This window comes from Ursus maritimus, unplaced genomic scaffold (genome assembly GCF_017311325.1).
Source record: "Ursus maritimus isolate PB19 unplaced genomic scaffold, ASM1731132v1 scaffold_1, whole genome shotgun sequence".
NCBI lineage: Eukaryota > Metazoa > Chordata > Mammalia > Carnivora > Ursidae > Ursus > Ursus maritimus.
In genome coordinates, this window is record NW_024423343.1 from 54,835,627 (window position 1) to 54,851,236 (window position 15,610).

General features: G+C 44.9%; 1 protein-coding gene across 1 annotated transcript in view; it reads right to left on the bottom strand.

Annotated features, from left to right (window-relative positions):
* The window catches only part of LOC103659601, a 122,634-nt gene that overhangs the window by 65,658 nt on the left and 41,366 nt on the right, over positions 1-15,610 (bottom strand). Inside the window, exons 2-3 of the mRNA XM_040636603.1 lie at positions 3,744-4,227; positions 2,088-2,171 (exon numbers count right to left, since the gene is read on the bottom strand). Of these exons, the coding sequence (XP_040492537.1) occupies positions 2,088-2,171; positions 3,744-4,227 (568 nt within the window). The remainder of the gene's footprint in view (positions 1-2,087; positions 2,172-3,743; positions 4,228-15,610) is intronic.

A 15,610-nucleotide genomic window follows, 5' to 3' on the forward strand; every position in this document is an offset into this window, starting at 1 on the left:
AGCTGCCCCTTCTGGTAAGGCTTTAGTATCGTCCAACTGGGGAGTGGAAGGCACTCTGAAGACCATCTGGTCCCACCACTCATGTGATGCGAAAATCCCCTCCCCAGCACCCCGGCACTGCACCGGAACTGACTTGAGCATGCCTGTAGCATACAAGACACTTGGGGCACAGTGGCACAAATGGTTAAGTGAGGGCACAGACTCTGCCCTCAAGACACTCAAAATGAAAAAGTGAGAAATGAGTGCATAAAGATTTGTAACCACACTTGATTTTGGTGGGAAGTGAGGTTCTGAGACAGGGTAAAGTCTGGATGAGGGTCTGCAGTGAGAGTCTATTGGGGGTGGGAGTCAATGAGAAACCGTTCAAAGGAAACTCAGGGAAAATCTTAGTAGAGTGAGGACAGACTCCACCAGTTGTACAAATTTGCTGTGAACCCAAATGGCAGGGGAGGTAACAGGAAGGTCTAGCTCAGGTGAGAACAGGAAACGGAAAAGGGGGTGTATATATTATATATATATATGAATATATTAAATACTCCGAGGAATGCTCCATTTACAATTAAAATCCCACTTCCCACTCTGCTCTGTAACATTCATTTTCCCCGGGAAGATTACTGCATTTCATCTGGAGTTTTGAAGTCATTAAGAATGCACTCAAGTTCTTCCACCACCTTTGTCCAGCAATAAACATTACTGAGCCCAGCAGCAGTCAGCTCTTCTAGCAGTATGTGAGGGACTATTGGGGGAATTTGAAAATTTTATGGTCTGAAAAGTGGGCCTTAGCACTTTAGCTTTTATTCTCTCAGAGAGCTTATAAATCCCTCTTCATTTAGCAGTTTTCATGAAAGTGACAGCTTTTGTTAGTCAGGCTAAAGCGAGATTAGAAATAAAAATTTTAACCATTAATCCTCACTGATTAAAGTGAGACCAGAAATCAAATTGTTACCAACTGTGTGCTAATTTCAGCTTAATTCTTTGGCAAGAGGCATTGGAAATTTTCAACTCGCTGCACTAATTCACAATGCCTTACTACTGATGGCAGAAAGTCAAGGTCTCCTTTCCTCCTGGGTCCAGGGTGTGAACAATGACTATTTCAAAATCAGTCCAATAAAATATAAACATTAAATTCTTAGCTATGCTGTTACTCAGCCATCAGTTTCCACACCACTCTCTCCTCCTACTCACCACCAGCCTTCCCGCACTCCACCAACAGCTATGAAAAAATATCTCCCCAGAGACTAGAGAATCACAGCTGAATGGCCGGCCTTTCCGCATCAAACAGAGTGTCTGCAGCATCAAAGCAGGTGTCACCCCCACACAAGCCGTTTCTATTACATACAGTGCTGGGAGGGAAGGAAAATCTTCATGCCAATAAGCCACATCAATTCATCAATCAAAATGAATTCATGCGCTAATTAAACTAGCAAAAATTTTATAAAAGGCATTTGTGTTGCAGACGGGAGAGTAGAGTGGGGAGGGAGATGGGAGTTAAAATTCCAGGGAAGTGAAAACTTGACAGACACAGCACCAAACAGAAAAGGCAGTAAATACACGACTGGAATTAATAGCAAGTCTTTCCTTAACTTGAAAGTAATAAATAAATAAATTAATTAATTAATTAATAAACAAACAAACAAACAGGACTCTTACATGCCAAAAAAAGCGGGGGTGGGGGAGTGGGGGGGGCAAATATTTTCCTGGTTGGGCCAAAATTGACATTAACAGAAGTGCCCTCTGTACTGTGCCCATTCACTGGGCAAGCCTGTGAGCAGAGTAAAACTCTATCCCTTTCTTCATATTCACTTGTTCCTTAATACTAAACATTTCTCCTACTCCCTTTGATGATTTTCCAAGGCTACTAAGTACTGTTGCATGGTTAGCACACTGCACAAAAGCCTTGAGCTGAGGGAAGAATGGAGGCTGAAACCTCACCCATGCTCTGACAACAAAGTCACATGTTCTGGCATGGGGTTGCTGTCATTAGGAAGTGTGCCTTTTTCTTCATAAAAAGTGCCCTCTGCTTGTGCACCCAGAAGGCTGTGACCCCACCGAGGCCGGTGGAGGTCCTGGTTCTTGCTTTTATTTACCTCTCTTGTCTCCTGCTTCTCTGTTTCCTCCCTCTGAACTTTGAACGGAATACTTCTTCAGCTGTTTCAGTATATCACAAATATCTGAACAAAGAGAAAAAAACTCAATTATCCATCCAAGTGTTTCATCTATATGACACCAAGTACCCACATATAGGGGAAATATCTTAAAGCTTAGTATTGTGTAGACAAAACATCTGGTTGATCAACTTAGTTCATGTTTCTTTCAGACGCTTCAGTACCATAGAAATGCTCTCATAGTGGTCTCAGGCTGGATTCTCCTGTGTAGAGTGCAAACTAGTTGTTTTTCTAGGCTCAAAGAGTCTAATTCAGTATAGTAGGGGCCTGAGAGATAATAAAGGGACAAGGGGGCTGCTTTCCTCTTAACACTAAATAAGAAGTATTTAGCCCATATGCCAAATATTATGGGGAGAGAATTTTCATCTTTACTCCAATTGTTCTGATGCTTCATTCGACAAGATTCTTTCACTGTCTCTCGTCTGTGTTGTATTTGGAGGAGAAAAACTTCAATATTTGCCTCAATATCCCAATTTTATACAGCCTTTCAGATTCATCTGTTTCTTTCAAAGTTTGCTTTTGAAAAACAGGAGTCCAGTGGAATGAACTTCCTAAAGTTGGATTTAGGTCAAACAAGTGGCCCGACTTCACCTTTGTTTGAAATGATAGAGAAAAATGGTTATAATATATTAAGCATATCACCTGAATCTAGCCTTATGGCCAGGGCACTCTATAACAGCCCCATAGCAAATGTCATTCTCCCCATTTCCCACAAAGAGAAGCAATTGACTGCAATGCTAGGCCCATGGTCAGTGAGTCAACAGCATGACGGAGAACTTTCCAGATCTTCCCAGAATTGGCCCCAAGACTTGATGCACAAGGGGTGAAAACTAAAACTCCTTTTCTTCTCCCCAAGGCAGACCGTGAAACTGTAAAGATGAGCTGGCATTTTGTTTTATTTTGTGTAATAAACTGTTCTTTTCACAGCAGTTGGCCCTGGGGGAGTTTCAAATAGCACTGCTCGGCTGCAGCTGTGGGTGTGGCCCGGCTCTATCCAAAGGCAACTTGGAGACCCCAGCTGTGTCAGGCAGAATGGATCTTAAACCTTCCATCTGGGCTGCACACTTTCCAGTTCACCCCCAAACTAGTTGAGTCATTTTCACACGCCAGAACCCCTCGGATGGAGGTTCTGCCCTTCCTCCGCCAGGGGTTCCTGGGGAGCACATCCGATAACCCCGGAGACTGACACCCCCATGTGGCTCAGGACAATTTCTGAACCCTCCGCGAGCCCTCCCCTTGCTAGCCACGACAGGCTGCGCACTGGGGTTGACAAAAGTGGTCAGCGTTTTACTGGCGGCTACTGGGTGGTAGGATTTTGTGTGTGTGTTCTGTGTTTTGATTTTTTTCATTATGGTTTCTTTGGCTCTCAGTGCGCTCTGACAAGCGCGGAATCCGTCCCCCCATCCAGTAGATCCGTACACACTTCCAGAAAAATTGTCAAGGGTTTTCTTTGAGCCCCCGCTTCCAGCTGGAGCAGATAAATGGCGAAGTAAGCCTCCACCAGCGGCGCCCAAACCCGAGGACGGCAGGGCGCACTCTGAACCCCTCCTCGCCCTCCAAGTGAGGGGACTCACTTACTTCTTTGTCTCACTGAGGAAAATACGTGGGCTTGTGAAGGCTTCTTTTCTGCCTGGATCACAAGTACGTCAAAACGGGCACCGCCTGGGAGGGCCAGAGAGGGAAGGCGCAGCGCCGGCCACACGTCCGGCCGGCTGCGTGGCGAGGGCGTTCTCGGGAGGCCGAGCAAGCCCTGGAAGGCCGCGCCGGGGCCGCCGCGGGAGGAGCGGCCGCTAGGGGGAGCGCCCCGAGCCCGCCGCCGGCCTTTGTTCGCGCGGCGGCGCCGGGGAGTGCGGGCGGGGAGGGCGGGCCGACGCGCTCGGGCCTCTGCAGTGGGAATGACCCGCGTCTTTGGCGGTCGGAGTCGCCTACGGTCTTGTCGGCGGGGACTCGCACTGTCTGGGGCTGTGCGCCTCGGTCTCGCCCCGTCCCACACATCCGGCCTTCGACGCGGTCCAGTCCCCCAGGCCTGCTGCGCCGCGACGTCCCCCTGCGCGCCCAGGGCCTGGGGACCGGGACGCCCAGGGCGGGGGTGGGGGGGGGAGGTGCAGACGGAGCGGGCAGGAGCCGCCAGACAAAGCCTGGGGAGAGCGCGAGCGGGAGGGGGAGAGAGCAGGGGTGGGGCTGTGTGTGTGTGTGTGTGTGTGTGTGTGTGTGTGTGCGCGCGCGCGCGCGGGTACAAGAGAAGGAGGGAGGGAGACTAGAACTAGAGAGCCAGAGGAGAGAGGACAGCTCAACCCGAGTCAAAGCTGAACGCTGTCCCCTGGGAGAGCACTGTCCTTCACAGGGGCCCTGCCGTGGGGTGCTTGCGAACTGGTAGGGAAGAGTGGGCTGCTCATTTCAATACCAGACAGATGGGTCTGTAGGTACAGCTAACGTGACAAATATGCACGGGTCTTCTCAGGGATCCTCCTTCCTAGAAAAGGAGCCAAAACTTCCCTCAGAGAGTTCCAGTAGCTTATCTGTGGAGGGTCAGGCTGTCCCCAGAAGAGATTCCATGATCGAAGGCTCTGGAAAAGTGATACGAACATAGTTTTTCCGCAGCTAGCAACGCTGAACAAGTTCCTTGGACCTGGCCACTTTCTTCTCTTGTAATGCTTTCTTCCTCTCCATTTCGGCCGGACTGCCTGGTATTCCTATAGAATTGTAACGCCTGAGTCTTTCTGCAGCCAGGGCCAATTCTGGACTGAGTGACCTATCTGCTGATGACAACAAGAGGGAAAGACTGAATATGATCCTGGGAATGAAGGTCATTAAGAACATTTTCAGATCGACTTCTCATAGTCTGGCAGTGGAGGAGAAAAAATAGAAGTGTGGTCACTCAAGTCTAAACACTGGCTTCGAAATTTAAACTCCACTCAGGGTACAATAGGAAATGGAGCAGGTGTTTGGCTAGCTCATTTCATTGAAGTTGAGCCCCTTAACTCCTAAAATAAACCATTTCTTTCATATGAGCATGGGTGAGTCACTTGATCTTCTTTTCCTCATTCGTGAAATTGAAGGATTGGATCAAGGTCTCTTCCAGCTCTAAAATTAAAAGAGTTATCTCTGTTGAGAAATATGCCAAGGAACATTCCTTATTTAAATGTATGATGCTATCATGGGATGAAGAACATGAAATACAAATTTTTAAAAGAAGAAAATGCAGGAGGATAGCATTTTCTCCAGCTGAATCTCCATTTCTAAATTTTTTATGTCCAATGTTGATTATTTACTGTTATATGAGGTCACATCTAAAATAGTTAATGCTCCTTAAGTGAGAAAGCAACATCACCTCTGAGACCCAGTACGGAAATCAACCAGGGAGACCTATGGATGAGATGATTTGCTGTTCAAGAGGAAATCATTTTCCTGCACTCAGAAAAGACTCATAGACTTTATTTTTTTTTTTAAGATTTATTTTATTTATTTTAGAGAGAGAGGGTGAGTGGAGGGAGGAGCAGAGGGAGAGGGAGAGAAAGAATCCTCATGCAGACTCCCTGCTGAGTGTGGAGCCCGAGGGGGGTGGGGGGCTCAATCCCAGGACCCTGAGATCATAACCTGAGCCAAAATCCAGAGCTAGCCACTGAACCAACTGAGCCACCTAGGGGCCCCAGCGTCTTAGACTTTAGAATCCTTGGGTTTTCAGTACCAAATCCCTGCAGGAGATAGCTGATTTTTCAGAGCACTTAATTCTTTATTCACATTTTGTCTTTTTATCACAGTTGCGTAAGTTTTGGGGTTTGAGTACAACAGAGAGACGCAAATCCAACTTTGTGGTGAAAACATTTCTCAGTGTGCACATCAAATTTTAACAGTTGCGAGAATGTCCATGATTAAGGCTATTTCACCTAACATTTGTCTAAGTTGAGGAAGTTCCAACGGTGAAATTTAAAGTCTGTGGCTAATGAGGAACACAAGTTTTTTTAAACTTCATGTTTAGAGGGCAGTTCTTTAGCCTCTCTGTTGGAACTATGACAATGTGGGTCTGATAAAATATAACTTGGTTTCAGACTATCAAATAGCATTATAAAAATGTTTGGACTAGATTTAGTTCTCCTAAAAGGTGGCAGATTGATAGAGCATGGAGAAAGCAAGTCAGCTTCCAGAAATGATTGCTTCGTGAGAAACAGGGCCCTTCTTTCTCCAGAGTGACATGGACATTCCTAGACAACGTCTTAACTTGCAGAGTTCTTAAAGCACGAATCCCAGCTTCCTTCCCTGCTGAGGCCTCTGGCAAGAGTGGAAATTTCTCCAGGAGTTCTGTAATGCAATGGTACCTTGCCGAAAGTAGGGGTCACCGGGTCATTGCATTCTAATCAGCCAGAAGCCAGCAAGGCTATCACCATAGCTAAACCCTCCAGAACAAGCCTGTGAAATATGTTCTCTGAGCCCTCTGATCTCCTTGGTCGGCCACCTCCCTAAGTGGTTTCCCTCCCCCTCCTGCCATGTTCTCACACTGACCACAGCCCCAGCCTGCTGGCAGGGTCTCCGGGTCCCACTCTTTGTCTCTTACCCCTTCCTTCACTCCCTTACCTCACTGCCCGGCTAGGTACATTTGCATCTCCTCTGTGTGACTCTTGCTCCTAAGGCTCGTGGCTCTATACAGCAGGAATGGCCCTGTCATCGTTCCGTAAGAGCAGCTAATAAAGCTGGACAGAGTATTGTGACTGTAAGTGTCGATCGACGCCAAATCATTTAGGAACTGCTTCTTCAAAATACCATAAGTTGTTTTTAACTCAAGACCTTTCATGGTTAAGAAAAAGAATAAAGGTTTAGGGGAGACAAATAAACCTGCGCTGTAGAAGACATAATATATAGCTCTCTAAAGAGATCATTTACGTGGATAAGCATGTGTTCATAAATGTAGCTAAAGCTCCAAATAATACCAGCTAGATTTCGTCCGTGGTTGGTCTCTTAACTACCTCCATATCTGTTTTGAACCTTAGCACAGACTGGCCAAAGGAAATGTGTCTGCCTCGTTGACCTTCTTCCTCATTAGGGGACGGTTCCCTTCGGCGTTTTATTGCTGATCCTCTAATTACGAGAAGTTCTGTCTGTGCCCACATGTTCAGAGCTCAGACTTTACTGAGCGGTCACTCTCTTCTCTCCCTGCCACCCCCCTCCTTCCCCTCCTGCCTCCCTTCTGTAGTGACGGCAGGGATTTTGCCAACTATTTTGGCTTTTTACTAGATAGAATAATTTATGGACTAAGCACCTTGCCCACCCTTCAGAAGTCAATCCCCCACGGTTAGTTCCCGGTTCGACGATTAAATGTTTCTTCTCTTCCTTGCTCCCGTGGTTGCTGCTGCGGTTTCAGCTGTCCAATAGCCATCTCAGTGGGAAATTGTTGGTTCCTCACGTCACGCTGGTTTCTGAAAAGCTCCTTGAGTATCTTCCCAGAGCCCGCCCCAAGTCAGGAGCCGAATCATCAGCCAGACCGCATGGGCGCCCCTTCAAGATGGCCCCATCACTTTTCTTTCCGCAAGGAAGCAAAACGATCTGCCCCACCTTCTGGCTGGCCAACAAGTATCCCACATTTGTATAAAAACGAAATTGGCCCACATATATCGATTGCAAGCATTCTTAGCAAAGCACTCTGCTAGGCACTAAGTAACCAGATACAGGATCGGGTGAGGTTTGCTAAGAACACTGCGGGATTTCTGAAAATAGCTGCAGGAAGGGAAGAGAGCTCCCGGAGGCCAGGCTGCCGCGAATCCTGGAAAGCAGCGCCTGACACCGGAGGTCCAGACGGCCAACCGGCTTCAGCAGAGCAGCATATTTTTACAGAGTTCATTTAAACCATTATGTCGTATACGTTCTCTTTTTTTTAAATGATACATCACTGCTGACAGTTGGCATGTACTGTTTTCATAGCTTAGCCTTTATAAATATTATGAGCACATATCACAGCAGTATTGTTATAACGAGTTACAATGATGTGTTCTTTGAGAGCGTGCCAATGACTGGTTTATATCCTTGGTGAGGTTGCAGCATCATAATAAATGTGGTATAAATCTTTTCCAAGGTTCAGCAGTTCCTTTAAGCCAAGAACACTACATGTGGGTTGTTGGGTTCCCCGCGTTGCCCCCAACCTTTGAACCCCCTGCTTCCTCAATGCTTTGATATATAGTCCCCAATTTTGAGGATGTTAATATGGTCAGTGATCTAACCACACTCCTTTAATAGAGGGCAGCCTTTATTATAATCTGGAAATAATTTTCATCTAAACATCACCAACAGCCAAACATAATAAAATATGTATAAGTCAAGTAACATTACCCAGAGGCCGCATGGGCTCCAGCAGAGTCAGCCCCAGCCGCTGCACAGCAGTGGGTCTCAGGGAGGCCGGGAGGGAGGGGACAGCTCTGTGTGCTGTCACAGGGGTGCTGTCATTGTCGGGGGCACGTGGGAGAAAGCAGTCACCCTCTACTAAGAGGGCTCTGTTACCGCAGAGGAAGCGCAGCAGGTTTTCTCTGTATCAGGAGCCAGAAGAAGGGGCTGGGGCAGTGAAATAAGCCACATGCCAGACGTAGAGGGCTGACAGAGCCCATCTCTTCCGGCCTAGCTCACTTGCTTGCTTTGGACAGCTGGCATGGTCTCTGGTCTTGATTCCCTTCTTTCTACCATGTGGGGCCCGCGTAAGGACGGAAATGCAGACCTTTCATTACGGCGCCAAGTGCACGCTTACTATCCCAGGGCAATTCTGGGTACAGTAACACAGCCACCGCCCTGCCTGCCCTCATCCCCTGAGTCACTCCCTGTGGGAGGACACCAGCTTTGGCCCTCGAGCATCTGATTCGTGCCCAAAACTGGTCCCAGACGCCATGGTCCCTTCCGAGTAGGGTGCATTAGAATGATTAGTTGGAAACTGTAGGTATACTGAAAAGTAGACAACTGAATCCTGAGTCATTAAATCTTCATTTAACCCTGCTAATTGTGTACCTGGGCCAAGAGCTGCCTTCAGATAATCACGCCACAGAAATCGGCTGTGGAAGTAGAATTGATCTATAGTCAGCTGTCCCAAGCTTGAGGTGGTAATTCTTTTGCAGAACATTCATCTATTCTATATCATCAATGAAACCACACTTGAGTCAGAACAAACGCAGAGAGGGTTTCGGGGGGATGCGTAACAAGGCCAGTGGGAAAACTCCCTGTAAGGTTCGCCCTTGGTTCAGGCTCTAAATCACCTCTATCCCTGACTAGGCTGGGGTGACTTCATTACCTTTTCCTGTGAATTATTAATACCAGAAACACCGAGCCTGGAGGCAACGGTTGGAGAAAACTCTACGCATGGAGGAAATGAACCCCACCTATTTTCAAGTGCTTCTCCTTTTCTTTCCCTGGAATTTCCTTAGTCCGCCCCCACTCCACCGCCCCAGCATCTTAATTGTTCGTGTGTTTGAAATAGCTGGCGTTTGGCTCACTAGTGGATCCAGTGCTATTGCTCGAGTTTGCTTATTCTTTAAGAAATATCTTTTTAAAAGGAAAACCTAGTTCCTATGACTTTTTTGCAGCACATGTCCCAAGTCCCAAGTGACCTGTAAGGATGTGAGCTCTGAGTACATTCTCTGCCTGCTTTTTGCTTTGCTGGGAAAATAAACTGGTAGGTGAAAAATGACTTTCACTAATGGACCCTTGCTGTTGCCACAATTACCTGTAATCTTAAAAGACAGGTGCTTGGATTTGGGTGCCAGGCTTCCCGTTCTCACTGCACAGCACTTCTAGGTTTTATCCCTGATCCGGTCCTTGCCACCCCCTGTTGCCCGCGGCACTCTCCTCTTGGACTCCTCCTCTCTCTCTCTGGAGCACACGTGGTCTCAGGACATCTCACTCTCCTTCTTGTCCTCACACCTGTTCTCTGGCCACAAACGCCCTCCCTTGACTGTCCAGACATTGTGAAAGCATCTTGTTCGAAATTAGTTTTATTATACTCCACGTTCCCCAGGCCCTGTCTCAGCTCTCAACCTACAGGAGAAAAATAAAATCCAAAAGATTAAGTCAAAAGAAAATCTTGCATGCGTGTGCAGTTCTTAATGCCCTAAATACACAGACCAAAGAAAACTTGGGAAATTGGAGACTGGAAGAAAACTGTGAACACTTTTTAGATCGTAATTTCTGAAGTGGCCCTATTTCAGAAGAAAACTGACAATTAAGTCATTGACACTTGGTTTGAAGTGGGCTTCTAAGCCTGAGAAAGATGTGTTTGACGGAGTGGGGGGAAAAGTTTCATGAGGCTTCTGGAACCTCGACTGTGTCTCAACCTCTTGAGGAATTAGGGATAAATGAAATCAGAAACATGTGGAATATATTTCCCTTTAAATACACGTGAGGCTAGAAATTAAGGAGAAAGTGTTCAGCTAAAGTTATTTAGGGTTTGGCTTTCCCCACAACATCTGAAAAATAGTTCAAGATGTCAGATGAACCCAAAGTGCAACCACGTTCACCTTCTACTGAAAATAGAGTGTGTGTAGCAGCTGAGGGGAGACATGTTTAATGTCAGGTTAATAAAAAGAGAAAAAGGTATGTTGGAGCTGAAAGGAGGAGGGAACGTTCAAATATGCACAGAAAAGAAAATTGTTAAAGCTAGAGGAGATTTGGCTAGAGAGAAGGGACAGAGGAATCTGGAACCTTAGTACTGTTCCTGAGACATGCACCTCCCTGGGGCCTGGGTTTCTCTTAGCAAACAATGCTTTTCATGAGACTTTTTCTTTTGTCACTTGATTTTCCCTCAAAAGTTTAAGCTATTGCACCTTGATTATAACAGAGATGTCTTATAGGCATCAAAGATAGGTTTGAAATGGGACTGGTTTTTAGCTAGATGTCTTCAAAGAACCGGTGGGTTTTTATGCCTAAGTGGTTGAACTCTTGGATGCCCAGACACTCAGTAAGTTGGGAGCACACTGGGTCGCCCTATAAGAGGGAGAGCCGAGACCTCTGTAGGACTGCCTACAGCAATGAGAGAGGCTCTTGGTCTATGGGTCTGCCGTTGTCTCTGCTGGTACCCAGAACATGGTAGAGCTGTCCCTCCACTGGACACAGAAGGACCAGCTTTCTTTAAAGCCCACAGTCTACACCTCTACGGCCATTTCTGCTGTGCCCTCCCTGTCTGGATTGATGCAATCCATGGCCGTGAACCCCCGTTTTGAGCTGGTGATCATCCTCTTTCTTTTCCCATTGGACCTCAAAACAAGAGACAGCAATAAGTTCCACTTGTGCCTTCTTAGCTCTTGTGGAGTCTGGGACTCTCTATAAAGAGGGAAAAGCCTGCTTCTTGCTCCACCTGTAAAAAACTAGAAAAGAAGCCTTAAATCAGACTAAAACACATAATAAAACTCAGAGGTGGAGGAACAGGATCAAATGATTATGTCCCATAGGATGCCCTTGGAATTTGGGGACGTGAACTTGGCTAAGTCTCTGAACATCTTTTTATTTCAATTTTCCCATCTATGAAATATAGGATAATAATGTCTGCTCTGCCAGTTTCATAAAGGGATTGTTATATGATTAAATGAGATAAAATATGTATAGGTGTGTAGGTGCTTTGAAAGCAATCTGCACCTCTCTTCTGAGCTCCGAGTGGTCTATTTGACATTTTTACCTGAATGTTCTACTGGTATCTCGCACTTAGCATGTCCAAAACAGATCTCTTGATCTTCTCCTACAAATTTCTACCTACTCCAACTTTCTCGTTTCTGCCAATGACTCCATCACCCAACTGGAGGTTTCAGCCAGAAATTTAGGGATTTTCCTTGCTACCTCCCTCTGCTTCCTACTGCCAATTCAGCACCATGTCCTATCGATTCGGCTCCATTTTTCTGGAATCTGGGCACTTCTCTAGCCCAAGTTCTAACCCCCTCACCTGAACTACTGTGAAGCCAATGATTAGTCTCCCTGCTTCCTCTCCACCCCCACTCTCCTCCTCCCTCCTGCATCTCTCCCTACCCACTCCTCCAACCCCCACCCCCACCCCCACAATGTCCATTCTCCTCACTGCAGCCAGATCAGTCTTTCAAATTTGATCATGTCACTCTCCTGCTCAAAATGATTTGGGCTTTCCTGCCTCCCAGGAACTTGAAGAAAAATTCAAGAACATAGGAATTGAGAGAAGGCTCCACTATGTTGCGACTTAGGATGTGTGACTTACCAAGGTCTTGCTGTGAGACACACATGCAGGGCTAATATATCTTCAACCCTTCCCTCGCCTCAAGAGCTCTGACTGAGACCTGACAGCTGCGTCCTCCTCAGCCAGAAGTCTTCCCTGGACACCCCAACAACAGGTCCCTCCATTGAGAGGGGGGGTGTGTGTGTGTCTGCTTGTTTGTGCAACTTTTGTGCCTGCCACCTGTTTCCCAGCTGTAACTGCAAGAAGGAAAGAGGGGAGGGAATGAAGTATAATGAGAAGAATAACAAGATGAGCTCTTTTTTATTTGTATTTTTTATTGATAATAAGAATTTTTAATGGTCTGAAATTTTCTAAATTTTGAGTATTTTCTTGATGTCCTAAAAATGCTAAATCCGGAAAAGCCTCAAACTATTGAGGCTGAAAAGTTTCTGGAAAACAAATAAGTTTAGAATTTGGAATCCAAATAACTCTGTAACATCCATATGCAAAGTCTTGGCTCCATGGATTATCTAAGAAAAAATTTTAATTTGAAACTGACTTCCTCAACCACCCATTATTAGTGATTTGTACTCAAGAAAGATAAACTAATTTTAACATTTTCCCAAATGAAATATATTTTAAAAAGATAAATTCACTACCAGTCATATTCTGTAAAGTTTTACAAAGCTAAACATAAATGCTTTCTGAGCTATCTGTTGTTTTAAATTATTGGGTCAGGATTTTAATGTTTTTGGCCAAAAGCCATCTCAAAACTTTCAAAGTAAAAATTAAGTATAATGTAATTTTGAGAATAAGTCATATATTATAAAACAGAACAGAGCTAAAATATTTCTAAAGCATTCAAAGTTTTTATTTTCAATTATCTGCACTTTCATTCTCATCCAGGAACACAAATGATCAAGGGTTAAGTAACTATATTTAAATCCTTGATGGCATCTTTTCTCAGTGATCTTCAAAAACTTCATAGACATGACCTGCTGTCGAGTATGATTAATCTCAAACGCACAGGAGCTGGGGGGGTTGGACAAAGTGGCAAAAGCATAGTGTAGGGAGGACAGCGTGGGTGTCGTGCATCTTAGAACCTTGTCCCTTTCTCTCTGCCTGCCATGCCCCTAACAATCAGCTGTGTCATCCAATTTCTTAGATGTTCAACTGCAAAGTGAGGATACAAAGGCAGATGGTTTCTCGAAAACGCTTTCCAAGTTCCAAAACACCTGATCCATGCTTTTACGATTTAACACACCGAATCATCTGTAATGGGGAAAATCTTCAAGTGAATCCATGTAAAGCAGAACCTGAAAAATGCAGAGTAAAGAGTCGGAGCCTGGATAAGGTTTGAATGAGACTTGACTCTGAAAAGCAAAACTAAAAATTATTAAAAGAGATTAATTTTATTGTATTTTAAACTGGGGGTTATCATTGGATAAATTACTTTTTAGAACCAAGAATGAAACACATAGGAGATTTTCTTCACGTAATTTTTCTACCAAATTTATGGTAGTAAAATACCTCATTATGACATCCATTACTATCATAAAAATAGTAAAATATTTTGGAACTTCATTACTTTTCCCAAGGGCCCTCTTACTCATTTGATTTTCAAACATTTCTGATGAATTACTATTCCATCATCATTCCTCTTGATTTTTTCCTTACTTGTTGCTAATTTTTCTGTTTCTTCCATTCCCATCTGTCAGCAGCTTTGTGTGTAATTCAAACAATTGTCAACATCACCTTATCAACTTCACAAAATCCCACATCTTTTACAAGATTTGCAACTTCACTTTGCGGTAGATTTCTACTATTTTGTCAGAGTAATTGGCAAGTCTAGCATGAAGAAGGGGAGAGATCTTTAAGTGAGGGCTAATTTTATAAATAAATGAACGACATTAGTGAACATTTTCACATTATGGCTGCTGTTCTGGCCCCTGTGCTTATTTTGTAATGAAAAGGATTCACTCAGATAATAAAGCAGCCTTGTTTTTGTGAGTTCTGGAATCTACCTCCCTTTTTGTTTACACAAAGCCATCTACTACAAAAATAAAAGATGTCTTCCTGATTCCTGATTCCCTAGGAAAATTCCTATGAGAAAATACTACATTTTAGAAACATAATACTAATATTATTGGAACTCTCCTCATTTGAAAATTAATAAATGAAAGACTTGACAAAAGAATGCTGTCTCAACTCTAGAACAATTGTCTGCTATAATGGCTCATAGCAAAATTGTGATAACTGCCTTCACAGGATATTTCACAGTGAGAAATATCCTTTTAAAAAATATTCTTGGTGGCAGAGTCCACAATATCTTTATGTGAAAGGCCATTTATCAGGTAATAAGGTGGCAGATCGCCTTACAAGGACCCTCAGGTGGAGGTCATTTGTTTCTGAGAAAAGGTGGTCTCAGTGCGGCCTGTGTCCCTATCATGGAAAAAAAGAAACGGATTGAATTACTGATGTTGGAAGGTAAGTTCTAGAATACCTAGTGCAAAAAAATCCTGTTACAGATGGTGCTTGAGAGCCATTCTGATGATTTTGCTTTCTCTGAACTGCTGCTTTTCTGAATTTTGTCTGCAGATGTGTCATTTGGCTCCGAGATGGAGTCGTAATGGCCAGATGACTGAATAGTGCTAACCATGGGTTTCTGAGCCAGGATTCCCCATCGACCCTTTACCCCAAACTGCCACTTCCAAGCAAAAGCTAGGTATTGCACGGTGCACTGGTATTATACACAAGTGATGACTCATGGAACTTTACATCAAAAACTGGGGGTGTACTGTATGGTGACTAACATAATATAATAAAAAAATATTATTTAAAAAAAAAGCTAGGACAGTGGGTTGTTTTTGGAGGAGACACAAACCCAGGAAATAGGAGTGAGACACGGCAGACAATAAAACAGGAGGGAAAGCTGAGGGAAAGATATGTCTCCTAGCTGGTCAACCCTGTGGGTGACTGGAGTTCAACCTCCCCAGGACCTTCAGAGAAACTGCAAGAATGTACCTAAGAATTGTCTGCCTGGGAACAGAAGGGGAGGCATCTCTCCTCCAGCTCCCATAACATCCATCAGGAGTGGCCTGCACTCCTGCACTTCCGGGCTGCGGGTCGCATGTGTGAATAAGCTTCCACAGGCATCTCTCTCACTGGGGTTGTCAGAGGGCCCTCAGGACAGGAAGTAAGATGTCTGTGGTGTAGCTGAGGTGAGGCACTGTCCAACTTGGTCAGCACGAAGCTAATTCTAGCAGCAGCAGCTAGAGTAAAAGGTGCATGAGAACAGGAGGCA